The sequence below is a fragment of the Filicampus tigris genome, chromosome 10 (genome assembly GCF_054856515.1).
Source record: "Filicampus tigris isolate MCC_2025a chromosome 10, RoL_Ftig_1.0, whole genome shotgun sequence".
NCBI lineage: Eukaryota > Metazoa > Chordata > Actinopteri > Syngnathiformes > Syngnathidae > Filicampus > Filicampus tigris.
Genome location: NC_141226.1, coordinates 1343772 through 1365122, shown reverse-complemented (window position 1 = coordinate 1365122; position 21351 = coordinate 1343772). Strand labels below are relative to the sequence as shown.

The 21351-nt window shown below is 42.7% G+C and overlaps 1 protein-coding gene across 9 annotated transcripts in view; it reads left to right on the top strand.

The window, feature by feature from the left end:
* LOC147140354 (disks large-associated protein 1-like) overlaps positions 1-21351 on the top strand; it is a 208298-nt gene that overhangs the window by 95972 nt on the left and 90975 nt on the right. For 6 of the 9 annotated variants that reach the window (XR_015088275.1, XM_086042255.1, XM_086042256.1 and 3 more), the window contains one exon: positions 15340-16828. Coding sequence is in view for 8 of the 9 variants with exons in the window: in XM_086042255.1 (XP_085898381.1) it covers positions 15455-16828 (1374 nt within the window). In the remaining variant the exon portion in view is untranslated. Of the gene's footprint in view, positions 1-15339; positions 16829-17881; positions 19017-21351 lie in introns of those variants that run through there. The other 3 variants (XM_086042260.1, XM_086042257.1, XM_086042261.1) reach the window with 3 other exon arrangements.

The following is a 21351-nucleotide window of genomic DNA, read 5'->3' as shown; positions in this document are numbered from 1 at the left end:
GAGGCAGTATTAATACTCAATAATGGAAAAACCTATTGTGAAAGCAAGATTGACGATGATATCGATAACGATATATATCGCCCACCTCTAATGTCAGTCTACTATAACTCACTTGTAACATTACTATGAGCCCTTCTATGGCATACAAACACAAGGGGCAGTTCTGCTCGCGACAGTAAGCTGCCTTGCGGCTCAAGCTAACCACGCCCCCAATGTCCTATCCCATCCATTATCGATACCGATATGTGTCTGTTATATGTCGATGTATGTGTGTATGTTAGACGTCCATGATACGTGTCTGTTATGTCGATGTCTACGTGTTGTTAGACGTCCATGTTAAGTGTTTGTTAGACGATCATGTTAAGTGTTTGTTAAACGTCCATGTTAATTGTTTGTTAAAGGTCCATGTTAATTGTTTGTTAGACGTCCATGTTAAGTGTTTGCTAAAAAAAAAGGAATAAAATGAGCCAAACAATAGCCTGAAGTATGAAGTTTGCTAAACTTGAGTACTGCTTACATTAATGAAAAAGACAAGATTCATTACATCAAATATTGCACATTTAGAAAAAATGTAGGTTAATTGTTATTTGTGTATTGTGCAGTGAGGGTGCAGACAGATTGCGCTGTCTACCGTGAAATAAAAAAAACTTCTAATTGACGTCTAACATACACTTATCATCGACACATTACATAGACACGTATCATCGCCATAACACAGACACATCATGGACGTCTAACAAACACTTATCATCGACACATTACATAGACACGTATCATAGACGTCCAACAAACAATTAACATGGACGTTTAACAAACACTTAACATGGACGTCTAACAAACAATTAACATGGACGTTTAACAAACACTTAACATGATCGTCCAACAAACACTTAACATGGACGTCTAACAACACATAGACACGTATCATAGACGTCTAACATAGACACATACATCGACACATAACATAGACACATATCATGGACGTATAAGACAGACACGTATCATCGACACATAACATATAACATAGACATGTATCATCGACACAACATATTTTTGGCACAAATGGAACCCCATAGGGAAATGGTGATAAAAGTAAGTAGTGAGTGAGTGCCAGTGTGTGCGTGTCTGTGTGTCTGTGTGTAAGCCACGTCATGAAAAGCTAAACTCAACTTTATTTATAGAGCACTTTAAAACAACCACCGCTCCAAGTGCTGTACATGGTGCAAAAATTGAAGTCTGGTCTTGGAAACATGCTTATTTTTTCTGGCTAGTAGCTGCGTTGAGTCTGCACTTTTATGTTTCTGAACTTTAAAACAAAGATGTGTGGAAGATAAACATTTCAGTTATAGTGGATTTTTAGAAAATTATTTACTGTAGCAAACTTTAAGGAGATGTTTGTTTTCATTGAACTATAAGACATGCAGCTGAGCTTGGGAGCTCCCTGCACATTTATTGTGAGACTTAAAACAAAGTTGTCTTTTTTAAGATGTAGAAAAGGTTTAACATCGTGTAAATCACTAAAGTTGTTTCATAAACATGGACTTAAAGGCATTTAAAGTCAAGTGTTAGAGTTTTTAATTTTCAAAAATTTGACACCATTTTAACCCTTTTTTCAACAAATGAATATCGGCTTCAAATATTGGTTATCGGCCTCCCTGACTACTAATGATCGGTATCGGCCCTGAAAGAAGCATATCGGTCTATCAGTAGCTTATGTAGATAGAGTGAGAGAGAGGTTTTAGTGTGTCAGTCCCCTGTTGTGAATGTAAATGTCTATGGACTAGTCCACCTCCAGTGTTGGTATCCAACTGCAAGGTGACTCAAAGGCTTTTTGTTCGCCAGCTTTCATTTAGCCTAAAATAACTTGATGCCAGCCCTATTTTCCTTCCTCCTCACGCCTACACACAGCATCAACAACAGTCTGGTACACATGACTCTTAATGGAAGGATGGTGGTACAGGTATAGGTTAGGGGATGTTCAATTGCTGTTTAAACTGTTCTTTTTCAGACTTACTTCCTACAAAGTTACAGTCAACAATGACACAATAATGATAATTGCACAGCTGCCAACTGTTACCGACTCTCCGTATTCTGTTAAGCAATCACTGAACGGTCACTTTGCTCATACAGGTTGAAAACACGCAAAATATTTGGAAGATACATCCATCCATCCATTCATTTACTGAGTGGTCTTATCCTCACGAGGGTCGGGGGCGTTGGAGCCTATCCCAGCTGTCTTCGGGTGGTAGGCGGGGTACACCCTGAACTAGTTGTCAGCCAATCGCAGGGCACACAGACAAACAACCATTTACACTCACAATCACACTTATAGACAATTTAGAGTGTTCAGTTAACTTACTATGCATGCTTTTAGAATGTGGGAGGAAACTTGAGTACCTGGAGAAAACGCATGCAGAGAACATGCAAGCTCCACACAGGAAGGCCAGAAACCATATTTGAACCCACAATCTCTGCACTGTGAGGCAGATGTGCTAACCAGTCGCCCACCATGTCGTCTACTTGGAAGATAATTGCCATATACAGTATGTTCGACAACACACGCAACGCAGGGGCAGAGCCAGAAAGTGGCTGATGGGTGGGAAAAATTAGGGTGGGCCTGAATATTTCTCTCACTGAGCACAATCCTCCTGTCCCAGCACATCATATATTCAAATAAAATGACAAATAATATCAATAATATGAAGTTCTGATCTTCCCTAGACAATTACATTTATGCCATTCTTAATATTCAATAAAATAATTAAAAAATAAACAACGAAACACAAATTCAAAAATAATCTAATAATCATTTACAAAACATTTGAAAGTATATATTTTTTCACGAATCTCACTGGGTGGGCAGTCTGTCAATCTGGGTGGGCCTGTGCACACCCAGGCCCACCCATAGCTCCGCCCCTGATGCAGCGTAGTTCTGCCGGTACACTCATGTAAAGTTGTGCTCACACATGCGTAGTGGAAGCAAGCAGGCAAGTCGGATATACGTCGAAACCAAACAACTTGAGGCAAACCCCAATTGCCACCAGCCTTAATAGATTCATATCAGCGGTGAGGAACAAGGGCAGAGACACAAAAGCCACTTTTCTATTACGGGTTCCAGAACAGGCTGGCACCGCATCACACAAATGGTCTGGCCTGGCCTCTATTTCTTTTAGAGTATGTTACAACAGGCAGCAATCCATTGGGGTAGGATCAACTGAACTTTGCAGCTCGATCTGGGCTGCGGCTCGTGTACAAATTCATTGAGGTGAAGACCAATGGAAGGCTTGCTAATTTTTTTACCACAAGTGTCACTATTTTATTCACTGGTACACAGAGTTGGGAGGGTTACATTAAAAGTTTATTCTGATACAGTTACTAGTTACCTGTTAAAAAATGTTAAAGCGTATGTTATATATGGCTCTAGCAGATAACTTGCCATTCAAGGTAATTCTTGGTAATGATGTCCCAATTTTACTTGACTTAATGTCTCAATGTGACCTGATGGAGGTACAAAAGGTTAATTCCTTAACTGAAAAGTTGGTAGTTGAACCAGTCGTCTCTGTAAATGTTCTCACCAGAGCTCAAAAAGCTAAAGCCATTTTGGAGGAGCTACCTTTCTGGGAGGAAGAGGTGGAGGCTCAGCCAGGAAAGGCAAGAAAAACAAGAGCCCAGAAAAGGCGAGAAAGGTTTGCTGGTTCTCCCAAAAATAAGAATGATTTGGCAAAGCCGGCCAGTCCAGTAGAATTTGATATTCCCACCGACATTGGTGCACTTCAGACTGAAGATCCATCTCTCAAATATTGGTTAGAAAATGTGTCAAGTCAGCAAACGAAATATTTGGACAAGACTAGATGCGTGGTAAAAAATGGCATTTTGTATAAAATTTAACGTAATGTGCAAGCTCTTGCTTTGCCTCATCAATTTAGACAGCAGGTTATGGAACTGGGTCACTCCATCCCTTGGGCCGGTCACATGGGTTTTCAGAAAACAATGCGCCGAATTGGTAGTCTGGCATGTATACAAACATTTCCAAATTTTGCAAATCTTGTGAAAGATGTCAATTGACGGCAGCAAAAGGAGTTGCTCAGGCTCAGTTACAACCTTTGTCTTATAATTGGTACCCCATTTGAAAGAATTGGCATGGACGTTGTTGGTCCACTTGAGAAAGGTTCTGCTGGAAATCGTTTCATTTTGGTCCTTTGTGATTATGCTACCCGATATCCAGAAGCCTTACCGCTGCGATCGATATTGCAAATTGTCTATTGCAGCTATTTTCTAAAGAAATTCTGACAGATTGTGGTACCAATTTCATGTCAAAACTATTAAAGCAAGTCTACCAGCTGTTGGGAGTGAAGGGGATTAGGACCACACCTTATCACCCCCAAATGGACGGGCTGGTAGAGCGCTATAACAAGACACTGAAACATATGCTGCGCAAGTTTGTTTCCAGTACAGGGACTGATTGGGACCAGTGGTTACCATATCTCTGTTCGTTTACCGAGAGGTCCCACCCCCAGGTCATCCACCGGCTTCTCCCCCTTCGAACTGTTGTATGGACAGCAGGTGCGGGGGCCACTGGACCTCCTGAAGGACTATTGGGGGCGGACTGAGAGTGAGGGCGACAACGTCATAGCCTACGTTATCAACATGAGGGAGCGTTTGGAGGCTATGGCGTCACTGGCTCATGAAAACCTAAAGGAGGCGCAGCAGCATCAGAAAGTATGGTTTGACCAAAAGGCAAGAGAGAGAGTGTTCAGCCCAGGCCAAAAAGTAATGTTACTGTTACAAACTAGCGATAACAAATTGCTAGCTGGATGGCATGGACCATATGAGATCATTAAGAAAGCTGGGAAAGTGACTTATGAACTCTATATGCCAGACAGACGAAAGAAGCATCAAGTTTTCCATGTTAACCTGCTCATACTGTTTTATGTTCGCCAGGAGCCTGCACAGCAGCTGTTGGTCAAGGGTTGTGCAGGACGAAGAAGTGGCTGAGAAATACTTCCCTGCTTGTACAGAGGAAACGGTTGTGGTAGACCTTTCCCACCTCTCTCCCCCTCAGCAGGATGCCATTCAGCTGCTGCAGGACCCTGCTCTGTTTAGGGAGGCTCCAGTCTTCACTTCGTTGGTCCAGCACAAGATACGGCTAAAGAAGGATGCCCCTGTCCGCCAGAGGAGCTATAGGATTCCTGAGCGGTTGGTACCTGTGTTGAAAAAAGAAATCATGTTGATGCTTGAACTGGGAGTCATTGAAGCGTCCAACAGCGAGTGGTGTAGTCCCATCGTACTGGTACCCAAGAAGGATGGCTATTTGTGATTCTGCATTGATTTTAGGTACCTAAATGCCATTTCCAACTTCGATCCCTATCCAATGCCACGAGTTGATGACTTGTTGGAAAGAGTGGGAGGAGCATCTCACATTACGACCTTGGACCTCAGTAAAGGCTACTGGCAGGTGGCCCTGGCCCCAGATGCTAAGGAGCTAACAGCATTCAGGACGCCGTTTGGTATGTACCAGTTTAAGGTAATGCCATTTGGTCTGCAGGGGGCACCAGCGACCTTTCAGCGCCTGATGGACCACGTACTGCGGGACGTGTCTTGACTTTTCTGCTGCCTACTTGGACGATGTGGTGGTGTATAGCAGCTCATGGGAACAGCATCTACTCCACCTCAAAGAGGTTTTCCAGAAGATCAGAGCAGCTGGGCTGACTATGAACCCACGGGAGTGCTTTGTGGCCCGCCAAGAGGTGCAGTACCTGGGATTCACCATCGGTTTTCGGGAGAATCAGGCCACAGGTTGGGAAGATGGATGCCATTCGCTCACTTCCAGTCCCCACCACGAAAAGGAAGGTGAGGGGTTTTATTGGACTTGTTGGCTGGTACGGAGGGCGGCACAGTGGTCGACTGGTTAGCACGTCCGCCTCACAGCCTCCCTGTGTGGGGTTTGCATGTTCTCCCCATACCTGCGTGGGTTTTCTCCGGGTACTCCGGTTTCCTCCCACATTCCAAAAACATGCATGGTAAGTTGAGTGGACACTCTAAATTGCCCCTAGGTGTGATTGTGAGTGCAGATGTTTGTTTGTCTCTGCGTGCCCTGCGATTGGCTGGCAACCAATTCAGGGTGTCCCCCGCCTACTGCCCAAAGACAGCTGGGATAGGCTCCAGCATGCCCGCAACACTTGTGAGGATAAGCGGTATAGATAATGGATGGATGGCTGGTACAGAAAATTTGTGCCGAATTTCTCTGAAAGAACTGCCGTCCTAACTGACAAAGAGTGCAGCACCTAGTACAGTGCGCTGGACGGAGAAGTCCGAGCAGGCGTTCAAGGATCTGAAGGAGGCCATCTGTACAGAATCAGTCCCCCACAGCCCTGACTTCAGTCAACCCTTTATCCTTCAGACTGACGCCTCACAGAGGGGTCTGGGGGCTGTCTTGATCCAGGTGAAGGAGGGTGAGAGGAGGCCAGTTGTGTTCCTCAGTCGGAGGCTGTTGGATCGTGAAACCAGGTACTCGACTGTTGAAAAGGAGTGCTTGGCTGCGAAGTGGGCTGTCGACTCTCTCAGGTATTATCTGCTCGGACATTACTTTGTGTTGGAGACGGATCATCGCGCCCTTCAATGGCTGCACAGGATAAAAGACTAACAATCGGATCACTGCATGGTATCTCTCCCTGCAGCTATATGACTTCACGGTCCAATACTGTCCCGGGAAGTCAAATGGGGTAGCGGACAGTCTCTCCAGAATCAAGGAAGATGGCGGCTTCGCCTTGGAGAGGGAGGAGGAAGTGTGAAGAGCACACCTGTGGCAGTGTCTGGCCAGAAGATTCCCCGGGGACCAGACACTGGGACTGATCCATCTGGAGGAACATGTGGGGGTGGTCACTGGGACTTTAATCAAATTTTAGTATTTGGTTTATTGTTTAGATGGTTTTAGTTTGGGATACTGGCTTTAGTTTAGTGTTGGAGGGTTTTAACTTTGTTGACGAGCTAATGATTTACACCTGTGGAGTTGTAATGGTTTTACCCAATTGACTTCAACATATTTAAGGCGCCAGATACCATCAGTGTAAAAAGCGACTGCTGGAGAAGTCACGCTCCATTTTAATCCTGCAATGCACTTTTTTGCACGTTGCACTTTTTGGTATTGTTTGGAAAATAAAGAGGAAAAAAGCTGACCACCTGAAGAAAACCTGCCCTGCTCCTCTGTGCTCAGTGCTTACTATCCACCGCTCGTGCCTGTCCGTGTCACAACATTGCACGAAAAAATCAGATACGTCGCATGTGGGCAAAACATTCTGAATTCAGCTGTGAGAACATAGCCTTAGATGTTGCGCCTACCTGTGGATGTAACAGTCATTTATGGTAGTACGGTATCACGCCACACAGTGGCACCTCTTTAATTTATGTAAATTTGTCATTTCTCTTTCCTTTACCTTTTCACTACACTTTTTGTCATGGACTCGGTCAGGTGTACTCAGACCGCTGTGCTCTCAAGTAAAGCGTGGTAAAGTGGAGTAGTGTTGTTTTTGCTACCAAATAAACAAGTACCTGTGGAAATCAACACATCTTTTCTACATTAGCTATACAAAAGCACATGTGCATGGGTAGCTACCAGAGGTGGGTATCGTCTCTCCATTACTAAGTTCCCAAACGAGTATTTCCCGCCCACCCACGTGGTCCCAGTCCATCCATTATCAACGACAGCCAATCGGCGTTGAGAATATAGTTTTAACGTCACACACAAGCAGACACGCCACCGAATAAAGAAAAAATATGAAATAAAACCAACAGACACATGCACGCGCACAGTGTGGTGATCACTTGAAATAAAAACAATATGGGGCACGTCATCGTCAGTGGGACTGAAAGGTATACAACACATTTTTGTTTTTTGGCTGCGTGGCTGGGTATCAGGAGTGCTGCACCTGTGTGGGACATGGTACCGGTAAGTCTGTTCTCCGTTTGGCTGACTCGGACCGACTGGGCAAGCCTGAAATACAGACGAGAACTCGCAGATGGCCTAAAGCACTGATGAATGGCCACCTCTGGTAGCTACATCCTCATCTTGCACTACTACACATTATACGGGCAACTATAGATTACATGGCTACTTTAAGATAAAAAGAAAGCAAGAGAAATTAGCCCTCCCAAACTTGTGAACTCAAACACAATTCACAAAAGTTTGAAAGTAAATGGCGTTCTACTCATGTACTAGATAATTACTCATTATGAAAGGAGAGACTTACCTATGGCAAGGTCCTCTGTAATGCCACAGTAGCCAATTACACAACACTAATTGAAAACAATAAAAACAACCGTAGATTTCTTTTTAGCACGATTGCTAGATTAACTAAATGTCACAGTACTAATCAGCCATCTATTCCTATTACTACGAGTTGAGATGCTATGACAATTTTGAGAAAAAAAAAATGTCACTACTAGACAGAAAATTAAACACCTGTCATCAACGAGGCCCATCAACCCCACCAAACACAGTAAGCTGTGTGGGAGGGAAAATGACAACTGCATGTTTCAGCAATTTTTGCCGGATTAATCTCGGTGAGCTGGCCTCAATATTCGCATTTTCAAGCTCCTCAACTTGCCTACTCGATCTCTACTCATTTACTTAAGGACACTCTGCCGCTGATTGACACGGCTGTGATCAACATGATCAATAGTTCTCTTACTTGCAGAATACGCACCACAGTCATTTAAAATAGCTGTTATTAAACCCCTTTTTAAAAACCGCACCCTTGACCCGGCTTTGCTCGCCAACTACACACCGATATCCAATTTACCATTCCGGCTCAATATTCTACCAGGGAATGAAAGGAGTTGCCAAACAACCCACAAAATAACAATTTATTTGTGGAGTATCAGTCTCGAATCAGAATACACCAGAGTACCGAGACAACCCTGGTGAAAGTAATGAACGACGTCCTTAATGTCTCCGATTAAGACTTTGACACCATACTTGATACTTGTCAGATCACCAACAATTTGTAAATATCGGCAATATCAAACTTAAATATATTGTCCTGCAGTGGTCTTCACTTCGGCCAGTAATCTTTGTATGCTTCCTTAGGTGCTATTATTAGAAAACACTCGGTCAATTTACACTGCTATGCCGATGACACACGACTCTGTCTATCTATGAAACCTGAGGAAACTAATCAGTTAACTGAAATTCAGGGATGCCTTAAAGAAATGACTGATAATTTCCCAAGTCCGACAACCGGTTGAGGCAGACGGCTGCACCACATTGAGTCTTAGGTTTGCTGGAGGTTTCTTCCCAAGTGTGAGTTTTTCATCGCCCAGTGTTTGCTCATGTGGGGTTCAGTTAAGGCCTTGATAGACCAATCCGACGCTGGCCAACTGTGAAAAAATGCCTACCCCCTGTGGCGTCGGGCCGACTGTCGACACGTCACACTGGAAAAAATGAAAACTATTAAGTACCTTATGTGCATGTGTGAGATGTAATCCCCCTCCATACCATCGGCGGCAGTTGTCACTATTTTTCATGATTAGAAAAAGCCAACCGGAAACCTATTGTTGGGGGCGGAATATAAATTAACAATGCATTCCGCTATATTTTTCGCTCACGATAAACTCCCATGCAAAATGCGAAGGGTGACGATGTGCAAAATGATCAAAATTCTCAAGGCTTTCCATTGCTCACTGTTTATCCGCATTTTTGTCACTTGCTGTTCTTTCCTCGTGTGCTGATTCGCTAGGTAACAGCCAATCACGATTTACGCCCGCCCCCCACACTTCTCTGTAGTAATTTAAGGGCTTTTTTTGTGATTAGATTTACGACAAATTGACCCACCCCCTTTTGGAGCTTGGCTTGTTATTTTTTTGGTCTCAGTCACGGGAGGGAGGCAAGCGTGGCAATATTGCTCGCTTTGTCAGTTCTGTTATCTAAAATGGCACCAAAATGCAAATGCACATTACTACTACATTGTCCACTTCAACCTGTGAAAGTATAAAAGTGTTCTGCTCAATAGTTTGGATCTATTGACAGCCTCACCTCCACAAAATCAAAAATACCGTGGCGATTGCTTCTCCATTTACACAAGCTGAAGCGGACAAGAGCATGAATGCGCACACGAACCCCGATATTTTGGACATTTAGCTACGCTAAACTCGTGACAACTCTCAGGAGGCAGCTGGGAGCGAGCAGCAGGCAGCCATCAGGCAAGCATTGATCCTTATCCCTCACCGGCTAACAGCAGGATCACGGCACGGCTAATAGCAACAACTAACTTCAGGCCGTGAAAACAAAAGGCGTTAGCACAACATTAGCTCCTTACTGTCCATCCATCCTGCGTCAATCTTCATGTCGCTGTGTTGCCTCCCAAGCACTCGTGTGCGTTGTCCCAACACAAGTGAAATAAAGTAAGTGAGGAGTGTGGTTTTTGACCTGCTACATGAGAAAGTGAGACAAATTGTGTTGTGATTTGGCGTTTGAAAATTAAAATTGAATTGGATTGGATGTCCATCGTTATGCTGGATACACTAGGAAATGTGACTTTGTTGTGTCACAGCAGCCAGTTCAAAACAGGGCATTTTAAACTGATTAGGAGAGACATCACGGCACAGTGTCCATTTGGACTAAGTGAACTAACTTTACCAATACCTTATCTAGGTCTAATAGCCAGTCTTCAATTTCCTTAAACCTATATTTGAGACACTGTTACTGTTAAACACAACAATGCATCATTTCAGAGATCCAATGGAACTGTAAAGTTTACTTAACTATCCGCTGAAACGCCAGCTTTGAAGGCAGTGTGAAGCTGTAGTCACAATGCAGGTGCTGCTGAGCAGATGGGCCCTAGCAAGGTGGGTGGCTTGATTTTGAGCTAACAGATGCGTCGCAGACAAACGTAGTGTCTCGTAGCCGATTTTGAGTCGTTTTGATGTCGTTTGTCGTGAAGCTGACATATTCAACGATTGGTCGTCTGGCATCTGGGACCCTTCACGACCGCAATGACAAAAGTCTGGCATGTCAGAATTTGTGTTCATCTTGCCACATAGTGTGCCATGTCCAACGTCATTTTACGATTGGTTCCTCGTAATTGATCAATTGGAAGACAGCACCCTCCTACTTATGAGGAGGGACCGGATGGAGCGCACAAACAAACAAAAAAATTTTTAAAAAGTTAGTTGAACAAAAGCAGACGTATTGGAATGTATACGTAGAATTTCAATTCATGCTATGTTTTCTAACTGCAAAGCTAAGTAGCTGATTACCAAATGTGGTGTTATTAAACAATTTTTTCCCTCAAGTTCTTTTTGGAGAATAGAAAGTCCATACTGCACTATCCCCACCCTCCAGAAACAGGTCCATAGTCTCTTTTTTTATTTTTTACCTTTTCTGAGCAGAGAACAAATGCACATGCACATAATGCCTTCATCAACATGACTTTGACAGCTACTTGTCCCGCCTCCTTGACAGACCTGCAACAATGGTCTGAATCTCGATGGAACCACCCGCCGATTGGGTGGGTTCTGATCCGTGATGGATTGTAGTGTGACGTCTCGCCCGGTCCAAGACACAGAACGATATGTATCTGCCAGTCTGACAGCTCAACCACTGTGAATGACAAAAAAGTCGTATACTTTGAGAAGGCCATTAGGGGATCTTTTCTTCTGCCTGTGTGTCGGTGCACTATGTTTTTTTAAATTTTTTTTTTAATTCTAGTTTCATCTTCTCGGGTGGGATCAATAAACTTCGACGGGCCCCGAAAGCAAAGACTTTGCAGGGGAAACACTCCATTCTGTAAATGTTTGACTAAATGGTAAATACACTGATGAAAGTACAAAAACAACAGACTAGGAATTCATGGCGAAAAGACGTTGAGATACTGGTGGTAACAATGAATTGATCTTGGCAAAGTCTTTGAAACCATTGTGTGCGCTTTGTGCTTTGTTTAATGGAGTTTACCACTTGGATGGAATCTTTTAATGTTACATGAAAATACTGGTACCATGTACTTTGATGTCAGGGCATCCCAATGCAAAAAGCAACGGTTGCAAGTTAAATTCAGAGCTTTCTCGAGTATTCTCTTTATGACCCCCAAATTTTTGCCTGCCCTGGAGGCAGCACTATCAGTTGCGATCCTGATACACGTTCCAGTTTTGGACCACGGAACTCAAATACAGGGCCACGAGACCTGAAGATTTCCTTTGCAGTTGTTGTAGTAGGGAAATTTCGTGTACAGCGTTCCTGTAATTTTCCTTCCATGTTTTACCGACACAAGTGAAAATGGTTGTGTTTGTTACTATGTTACTATGTGTCTATTTGTAATGCAAAATACCCACTTCCCTCAATGTGGGCTTTGGTTTATTGCTGTGATGTCATCTGACATATCTTCAATTTGCCATCCAGGTAGTGTCATTTGAAAGGGGTATAGTTTACATTTCACACCTGTCATCAAATTCAAAGCTGCAGGTAAAAGAAGCTCTTCTGCATTTGTGTAGGACTTCTTTAACTTAGCAATAAGATGTGCTACTTGATAAGACGATATGTTATATTATCTGCCACTACTCCCTTATGCCATGATCATTACTCATTAGCAAATTGGAAATTAATTGTAGCTTTTATTCAGTAAAATGGTCGAGGCCCATTAGGGCCATTAGTTAGCCAAATACAATCCATCGTTACTACCTGCAGTACATCAAGAGTGTTAATAGCAGGCATTCTGAGCCCTTCAAATGAAAGCACGTTTATTTTCTTGATTTTTCCAATTAAAGCCTGGCAACCTTTTGAAAAAAAGTCTATGACCCACTTTTGGGTCAGGGCCCACCTGTTGAGAAACACTGGTTTGAGTAATACCTTTCTGATCATGTCAATCAAAGCATACTAATAGACATACAGTAGGTGATTTCTTGGATTGGAAGTAGGCATGGTGACCTGACAGCCCTGGGGGTGAGGGTTTGAATATAGGTTTTCCTGTGTGACGTTTTTATGTTATCTCAGTGCTTGCGGGGGTTTTCTCTGGGTACTCTGGCTTCCTCCACATTCCCAAAAACATGCGTGGCTGGGTCATTGAAGTCTCTAAATTCTTCATGGGCGTGAGTGTGAATTGTTGTTTGTTGTGTCCTGCTATTGGTTGATGACTAGCCTGTTTGCCCAGAGTAAGCCAAGATAGGCTGCACCTCACCTGCGAACCCTCGTGTGGATAAGCAGCACAGAAAATGAATGGCTGTAAGGGCCACAAATGCTACTTTTTGGATTTTTTTTTACCTTTTCTGGATTTTTTCCCATTATTTTAGTCTGATTGTCCCAAAGCATGTGTGCGCAGGTTATTTTCCAAAGAGTTTTATTCTATCAATGAGAGTTTTATTCCATCAATGTTTATTTTTTTATGTAGGACACAGAAAAAGACACTTCTCATCTTTGCATCCTTGTACTGTATTGTCTGAACTTACTAACACAACATTTAAAGTGAATCAGTTGCTCTCCAGTTTTGTTCAGATGTATTTTTATACACGCTGTTGTGCGTCCAATCTCTTTTTAGTGGGACAGTGTAATTCAGGACTTCCAACCCACAGTCATCTATAGAAATCACACAGATAAAATATCATTTGATAGTCAGTTCAATTTGTGTTGATATTAGAGTTATGTAAATACAACTTGGAACAACAATCAATTATCAAATAAATTTGTCACTTCCAGAACGAAATAACCTGTTAGTTCACAGCTGTTATTGCTAATATTATATTTAATTATAAATTATGTGTTGCTAAAGGATACCTGGCAGGGGGAGTCTGTCCTGGAAATGGTAATGGAAGAAGTAATCTTTGAATTGCTAGACCCACTCTCCACCTACAGAAGTTCTGCACATAGCAGTCTTAATTCATGAAAAAAAAGGAGGAAATAACTAAACAGAGTTAACAATTGAGCTCCGGGTGAAATAACATAGTATATCAGACGATATTAAATCTAATAAATGTGAGTGAGAGGGTAAAAGAGAGTGAGTATAGTGTATTCGAGAGAGAGCGCTCATCTAGCTCCTCAATGTTGCATCTACCAGTGGAGCTGTCTGATTGTGTTAAACAGTGCTCTCTTGGAGCAAGTAGGACAGTGGATTGCCAAACACATATTCCACAACTCTGCTATGAATACAAAAGTAAACCGCTGACACACATCAATTTGGGATTGAAGTACCTTGTGAGTGGTTGGATGCCTGGAGTTACTTGAGTTATGAGGTCAGTGTTATTTAATGACAGAACTGTTACCTGCAATTCTAAATGTGTGTGTTGATTTGCTTTTTACACTGAGGGAAAAGTGCCTGAGAGAGAAATTCGTAAATTTGCGTGCGAAGCAGTGCACGGTTGTGTACTACAGGAAAGAATAAAAGAAGAATCTTGAGTTGAGTTTAATGAGTGTAGGGAACAAATAGCATAAATACAGGCATCTCTGCAGTTTGACGCCCGTGCCTCTGTTGTTTGTTTGACTCTCAAAATCGCTGCCAGCAGACCACAGGCGCTATCCCCGGGTAATTGCAACGCTGGCTCCCTGCATCTCCCAGACATTTAACAAACGGGTTTCCAAGGGGCGCATTGCTGCGTGCTGAAGAATAATGTACAAACCTCGTCTGCGAATATGCCTCGTGTGACAACATTAGAGACCGAGAAAGGTTCTGGGACACTACTGTGTAACTAGCTGCGTTCAGCATTGTTTGGGGAAAATGGCATCTACCGGAGTTTAAAGTAAATAAATGTATTTTAAGAATCCATCTACGTGACCTCTTCCTTTGCAAATATTCCATGTTATAATGTGGAGACCCGTGGTTAATGGGAAGCGGCCATTATATATACAAATTTGATTTTATGGCTAAATTTACCTGTTGTGGCTTTTAATGAGGTGCATTTAGTAGTCTGGAAATTACGGTGGTATACAGTATTCTCCTTTTTATGGTGCCTATATACCATAGTTTGTGGTTAAAGTGAACAGTCCTTTTAGGGGAAATGTTACAAATCACTAACTATAAAATAAACAAAACATTGTTCACTGTCTTGTAATATACAAAGTGTGTTTTAAAAGTTCACCATCACAAAAGATATATTCCAAACCCAAAGTGAGTGCGGATGTTTGTCTCTGTGTGCCCTGCGATTGGCTGGCAACCAATTCAGGGTGAACATGTTGCAGGCATCAAATAAAAAAATGTGAATATTTGAAATGAAGTTCATCAGTTTGGACATTAAAGATCTTGTCTCTGTAGTGTACAGTATTCAATTAAATATCCTATAACTATGTGGTCAAATTGCTGCTTTTTGATGAACTCACTGCCACGCAAAATGTCTTACCTCCTTTATGTTCTCCTTTTTCAGAGTCTGAAGCTCTCCTCTCAGGGAAAGTCATCCAGGGCCTTGCTGTGAACACGTGCCTGCCTGGCATCTCTCATACACATCATTCCTGTTTTGCATCCACCCTTCTCTCCCCCACATGATGAAAGGAATTTCGAGTAGCCGAAGTCACCATCATGTGGTGTCCTATGAGCCATCGTATGATCCACTTGGTCAGCATGTTGACCGCAAGCCATACTTGATTAGTCAGATGGACATGCCACTTCCTATTGCTGTGCCACATCCAAATCAGCTGTCCTACTACAATGCTCAGCGTACCTCATACCCCTCTGACAATAACAGCATTGTCCCATACGGAACCTTTCCGAGACGATGCCATTCCACCTCATCTCACCATCCTGAGGTAAAGGATGAGTGTATGGCCATGGTACCATATGTAGGAGGAGGGGGAGGAGGAGGTGGTGGAGGCTATGGTGGTAAAACACCCACCCGGGTACCAGCAAACTTTGCAGACCCGTTTGAGCACCAGTCATCATTTTCCAGAGATGGTTACCATACACTACAATACAAACGAGGAATGTTGGCCCAGAGTGGGGGCATCGGGTCCAACACCAGCAATGACAGCCCAGGGAGGATTCGCCACCTAGTTCACTCAGTCCAGAAACTGTTCACCAAGTCACATTCACTGGAGGGGCCACACCACACACAGTCTGTCAAGGGGGCCAGTAATGGGAGTGTTAATGGTGGTGTTGGTGGTGGAGGAGGTGGTGGTGGTGGTTCAAGGGCAAGTCCAGAGGGTGACCCTCCACTGATGGGAGTGCGCCAGAGGAAGCGCAGCAAGAGTCGTGAGCGCTGTCGATCAGCGGAGCCCAAACATCGAAGCTACCACCATCATCACCATCAGCTCCACGGCTCAGCATCTGCACCGGGCTCTGGATATTGGAGCTCAGATGATAACCTGGAACGGGAGCTGTGTCTCTACCACCCTCACCACCACCAACCACCACCCTCACCTTCACCCTCCATTTCCCCTTCACCTATAGCAATGACAATGGGTCGGTGCCCTACCAACAACCCTGACAAGTTCCCCCAGTCACAACAATACTTTATGATGGACCCTTATGATACAATCAGTGAGCACGCACACACCCATGCACATCATGGCCACTCACACCACCATTCTGCACTCAAAGCCTCCCGGAGCAACAACGATGTGAAGTATGCAGCGCCATCCTCTTGTGTGCCAGTTAGTACTAACAGCAATAACATCGGTGGCGGTATCGGTGGAGGAACTGGTCCCTTGCTGTCTCTGGGTCTTGTGGACGTGCCCGTTGTGAAGAAAGGGGCATGGTCGTCGAGCTTAACGGTGAGCAGGGCCCGAGAGGTCTACACCAACAACAGCAGCCACAACCAACTCAGACCCAGCGCAGGATCCGGTAACCTAAACCTAGATAGAGCTCTAGTCAAATCTAAGGGCAGTCAGCAACAGGAGCGCACTTGCCATTTCCTACAGGTAATTAATGCCACCTCGATTCCAATCCACAACCAGTTGATTCACCCCCTCCCTTCTGTTGACCGCCCTCCCACCTCACTTGCTCTTCATCAATGACAATGTTTCCTCTGAGCCAGTGGTATTCAATCCAGTCTATTTCCAAAATTTCACTTCGCATAAACAGGGCAGACTAATAGAACACAATTCAAATTATTACCAGGCCACAAGTGCTCTGACATACTGGACGTAGCTCCTGACTTTAATTTTTTTCCACCTTAATTTATTTGGTAATGGAGTATAGGTTACCAGACATAACCTGTCCAGATGGTTCAGCATCAAGGATATGCTAATATCCAACATGTTACAGTGATATTATACTGTAAAAATGATAACAGGTCGTTTTAGCCATTAACCAAATTCTGCTTGAGACACTCCAACTACTGGGATAAAGAGAACACAGAGAAACTGTTCCAGAATAAAAAAGCACCACCATTCTCCATAACCATGCAGCTGAATAGGACAAAACAATGGAATAGAGACAAGAAATACCTGACATTCTACTTGAATATTATTAATACTCTATAGCGCTACATAACAACTATTCTCACGTCACTTTCCATATGTAATTGTTTAAAACTATTGTCCGAATAGATTCAAGTACCCAATATATCTTAAAAGAAAATTGTGAAACCTTGACACAACCAGACAGAGTGCGGTGCTGCCATCTGCAAAGACTGGTTGAAGGAGAGACAGACCTAAAGACAGTTGGAGTGCAGAGAATCCAGATTACTGTGCATAAAAGTTTAAAAGTTTAAAATACATGACGGACAAGTGAAACTAAAAATCATCACTATAGCCATTTATAAGTTCATACATCTACTATCAGTGCAGCTACTAGCGCTTCTAAAATAATAGCAGCATAATCAAGGAATAGATGAAGACTCACCTGAGGGAATCTGAACTAAATACTTGATTTATAATGAAGGTTTTTGGTTTGCTGTGGAGCTTGCCTGTCAGAGCAAAAGTGGAAGATGGTTCCTCAGAGTGTCAGCTGAATGCTCTGCCACCAATTCCACTTATACAGATTCTGGGAAGCAAAAGTCAGCCTGACAGTTTGTAATTGTTGAAAGTATGCATCCTAATGACAAATATAAGATATATGGCGTTTTTTTGAATATATAGCATAAAACAGCTGCTTGGCAGCATTTGCTAACTGCTGTTAGTAAGGCCAAATAGTAATATATTAGCAATGTATCAAGAGTCCTCTTACAAAAAGAAACAAATGCCTCACCTCAAATACACATCCGTGAGAAACTGGTATAGTTTGATTGAATTCGCAAGGGCTTGGTTTGATCCGGACGCTCACAGCCCTGTAAAAACTGTTAGATAATAGTAACAAGACTTGGTGTAATTTGTCACTGAATTCAATAAGAAAAATATGACAGGAGATTGCTGTGCATGGACATTATCTGAAAACGAACACTATCCTCTCATTATTCTGTCTGCCGGAGTAGAAAATTATTTTAAACAATGCTTTTTGGTTTCCTCCTATTCTGTAGCATTTTTAGTTAAGCCGTACCTGGAGGCCTTGGCTAAAAATAGATCTTTGGTCTTAGTGCAAAACCTAATAAGTCATAACTTTATAGATTACTTTACAAAAGTGCCTATACAGTTGTCTGTTTACTACATTGAAGAGCTAAATCTTGATTCACTTCCTTCTCGTCAAATTGTTGTAACCTTGTGATGATGTTTATGCATGTATGTGTACGCTATCTTATATAACGGTGGGTAATTTTAAGAGGGGAACAATCCGTTCCACCACAGACTGCACTGTATTTTAGATAGAAACCAAGAACAAAGGCACCAAGAATAAAGACACAGGAATAGATCTTGCTAATGTGAGGAGGCAGTTGTATGTTCCATTCCCAGTAACAGTTCTCCATCGACCGATCATTGAGCACCAGAGTCTGCTCTCAAAATTTAAATAGATAACAAATATAATGGATGGATGGATAAATAAAATAAAATAAAATAAAATAAAATACATTCAAATGAATATTAACAACTGATTGGTTAATTGTGCTCTGTACTTAAGTATTTATAGCATGTTGGAGGATGCATGATACATCACAGAGACATGATGACTAACAGAACTGGGCATTTGACCATTTTTTGCCGGTCCGGCCACGACCCTCCACCCTTGACTCGGGTATGTACCCTTCCGGCCGCGACCCTCCGGCCATATTCATAAACATTGTCGGCCCCCGCCCCATTCCGCCGCCCGACCCCCCCCCCAAAAAAAAAAAAAAAAAAAAAAGCGTCTGTGATTGAAGTCGCTGCGGGAGAGACGCTAACGGCAGAGGCTTTTTAAGGATCATTAGCTGGCTAATTTACTATTCGAACCCGCTGTGGAGACGCTTCAAATGTGCCAGTAGTATTTACAAGTTACTTATTTATTTTGCACATTTCCCCTCCTTCTCGGCTTTCAAAATAAAAGCATACCAGCAAACCACTATACACTGCAGGTTTACTATGGCGTATTTCCGGATGTAGTGAATGCCAGAAAAAGTGCATGAACTCCACTTTGATGTGCTAGCTTCTGAATATACTCGTGGACACAAATTGTTTTGAAACAAGTCGGGAGGCGTCCCTTCAAAAAGACAGCGACAAAATGCATATCGTGCCTGCTACAACCATAAAGGGATGACTAGACTATGCATTTAATTTTATTGCGAAAACGATCTGGAAGGTGGCGGCTAAGGGGGAACGTGGGTGAGTAGCTTGTTTACTTTGAGTGATGGGACTTTGCAGCAGCATCAACGAGCTGCGTGGCTCATCCGTCTCCGTGTGGGAAACTGTATGTCATCGCAACATGTGAGACAGCAACGTGCGCTCAAGCGTGTTTGTATTGCCTCATTGTCACATCACGTAACCCGCGCCAACCACCTGCAACTGGGGCATACCATTAAAAGAGGGGGCCGTCGCTTACTAATTTCCATCAACAAAATCTTGAAAATATAGTCAAAATAAATCTTGGATTACTATGATACATGGTGAAAGTAGAAACTGTGCCAAATTATTGTTTTAAGTTATCATTTGTTAATTGCATCAGTAAACCTATGATTTATTGGGTAGATGGCTACTGATTAACCCATTCGAACCGGGAGCGCATAACCACGTTTGTACCACTAAAGGCGGGAGCGCTGTTACATGTTTCTAACTTTACGTCATTTGCTTTTTTTGAACCAACAAAAAGCATCAGAATATACACGTGATGGTGTCGTGAGCCCTGTATGATGTCCCAGAATTTTTGCGAGCAATAATGGCAGACGCAGACGATTGAGGGAGCTCTGAAATAAGTGACGGTAGTGATGTAGACGACGCGCTTGTTTACTTTTAACCAGTGGAACCAGTCGATCGTGACATATGGTTGAGATATAAGTTTTAGACAATGACGATAGAAACCTTTGTAACAGAATAGAGAATGGCAATTACCACTCAATTTTTAAAAAACTTAAAAATAGTGCTTCTCTTGCACTGACACTTTATTTTTAATTTTTTTTATTGAAACAGTAAATAATAAAGTCAGGCTTGTGTGAAAGCCATATGTTGAAGTTATCAAATTCTTTTGGAATGATGTTTCTATCTGCTACAGGGCTGAGATATCAAATATTTTGTAGGTGTTGAATTTCCGGAAATACTTCAGGTTTTAGAGGCTGATTCTAAAGTCACCCATAGGTTTTTAGAGAGATGTTTTGCCAGGCGCTTTAGGCCTTAATGGGTCATAGTCATAGTTCCTACTTTCCGCATAATAAGAGCCCTCACAGATCGCATTTATTTCAATTAAATACTGTATTTCCTGTCATGACCCCAAATAATTTTTTAAAAATAAACATGCAAGCAGAAACTGCATAATAACTGTTCACATTGTGTATTTGCATAGCAATAGTGCCTACAGCTTGTGAGGGAACATTGCAAACCCGTAGATTCCCCACTGCCACCTTCTCCCTGACTCTCATTCACTTACCCAACTCACATTCAGGCGTTTTATGCACCTCACCCCCTGCTACCCACCTGCACCTCCTTTAGTACCTCTTGGTTTGGAGAGCCTCTTTATTCCTATTCCTTTTCCTCCTCCTCCTCCTCCTCCTTACACCATATTAGTCAATTGAGAAGTAAGTGCAGTCAGTAGCAGCCTTACTCTCTGAATGCTAAGCAATAACATGAACTCATGAAGAACAACATCCTTTCCACTTTGTAAACATCATTTTTTAATTTACTCTCAGTTCTGTCCTGCTCTTCAATCAGTTATCTTGCTTTTTCTTATTGCTATTGTAATGTATCTGTTCTTGTATTTTTTACTTGTGTGTGGGGTCTATTTTGTTGAGCTGCTGTTGGGGAGATGTTAGGTATGTTGCTTTGCTGGAGTACTGCACATTTAGGAAGGTTGGGCCAAACTGTTGAACGGGGCCATTCAAAGCCATACAATTTTCAAAATAACTTTACTGGGTACATTATTGCCATGGATTGTTCGTTCCTCTCAA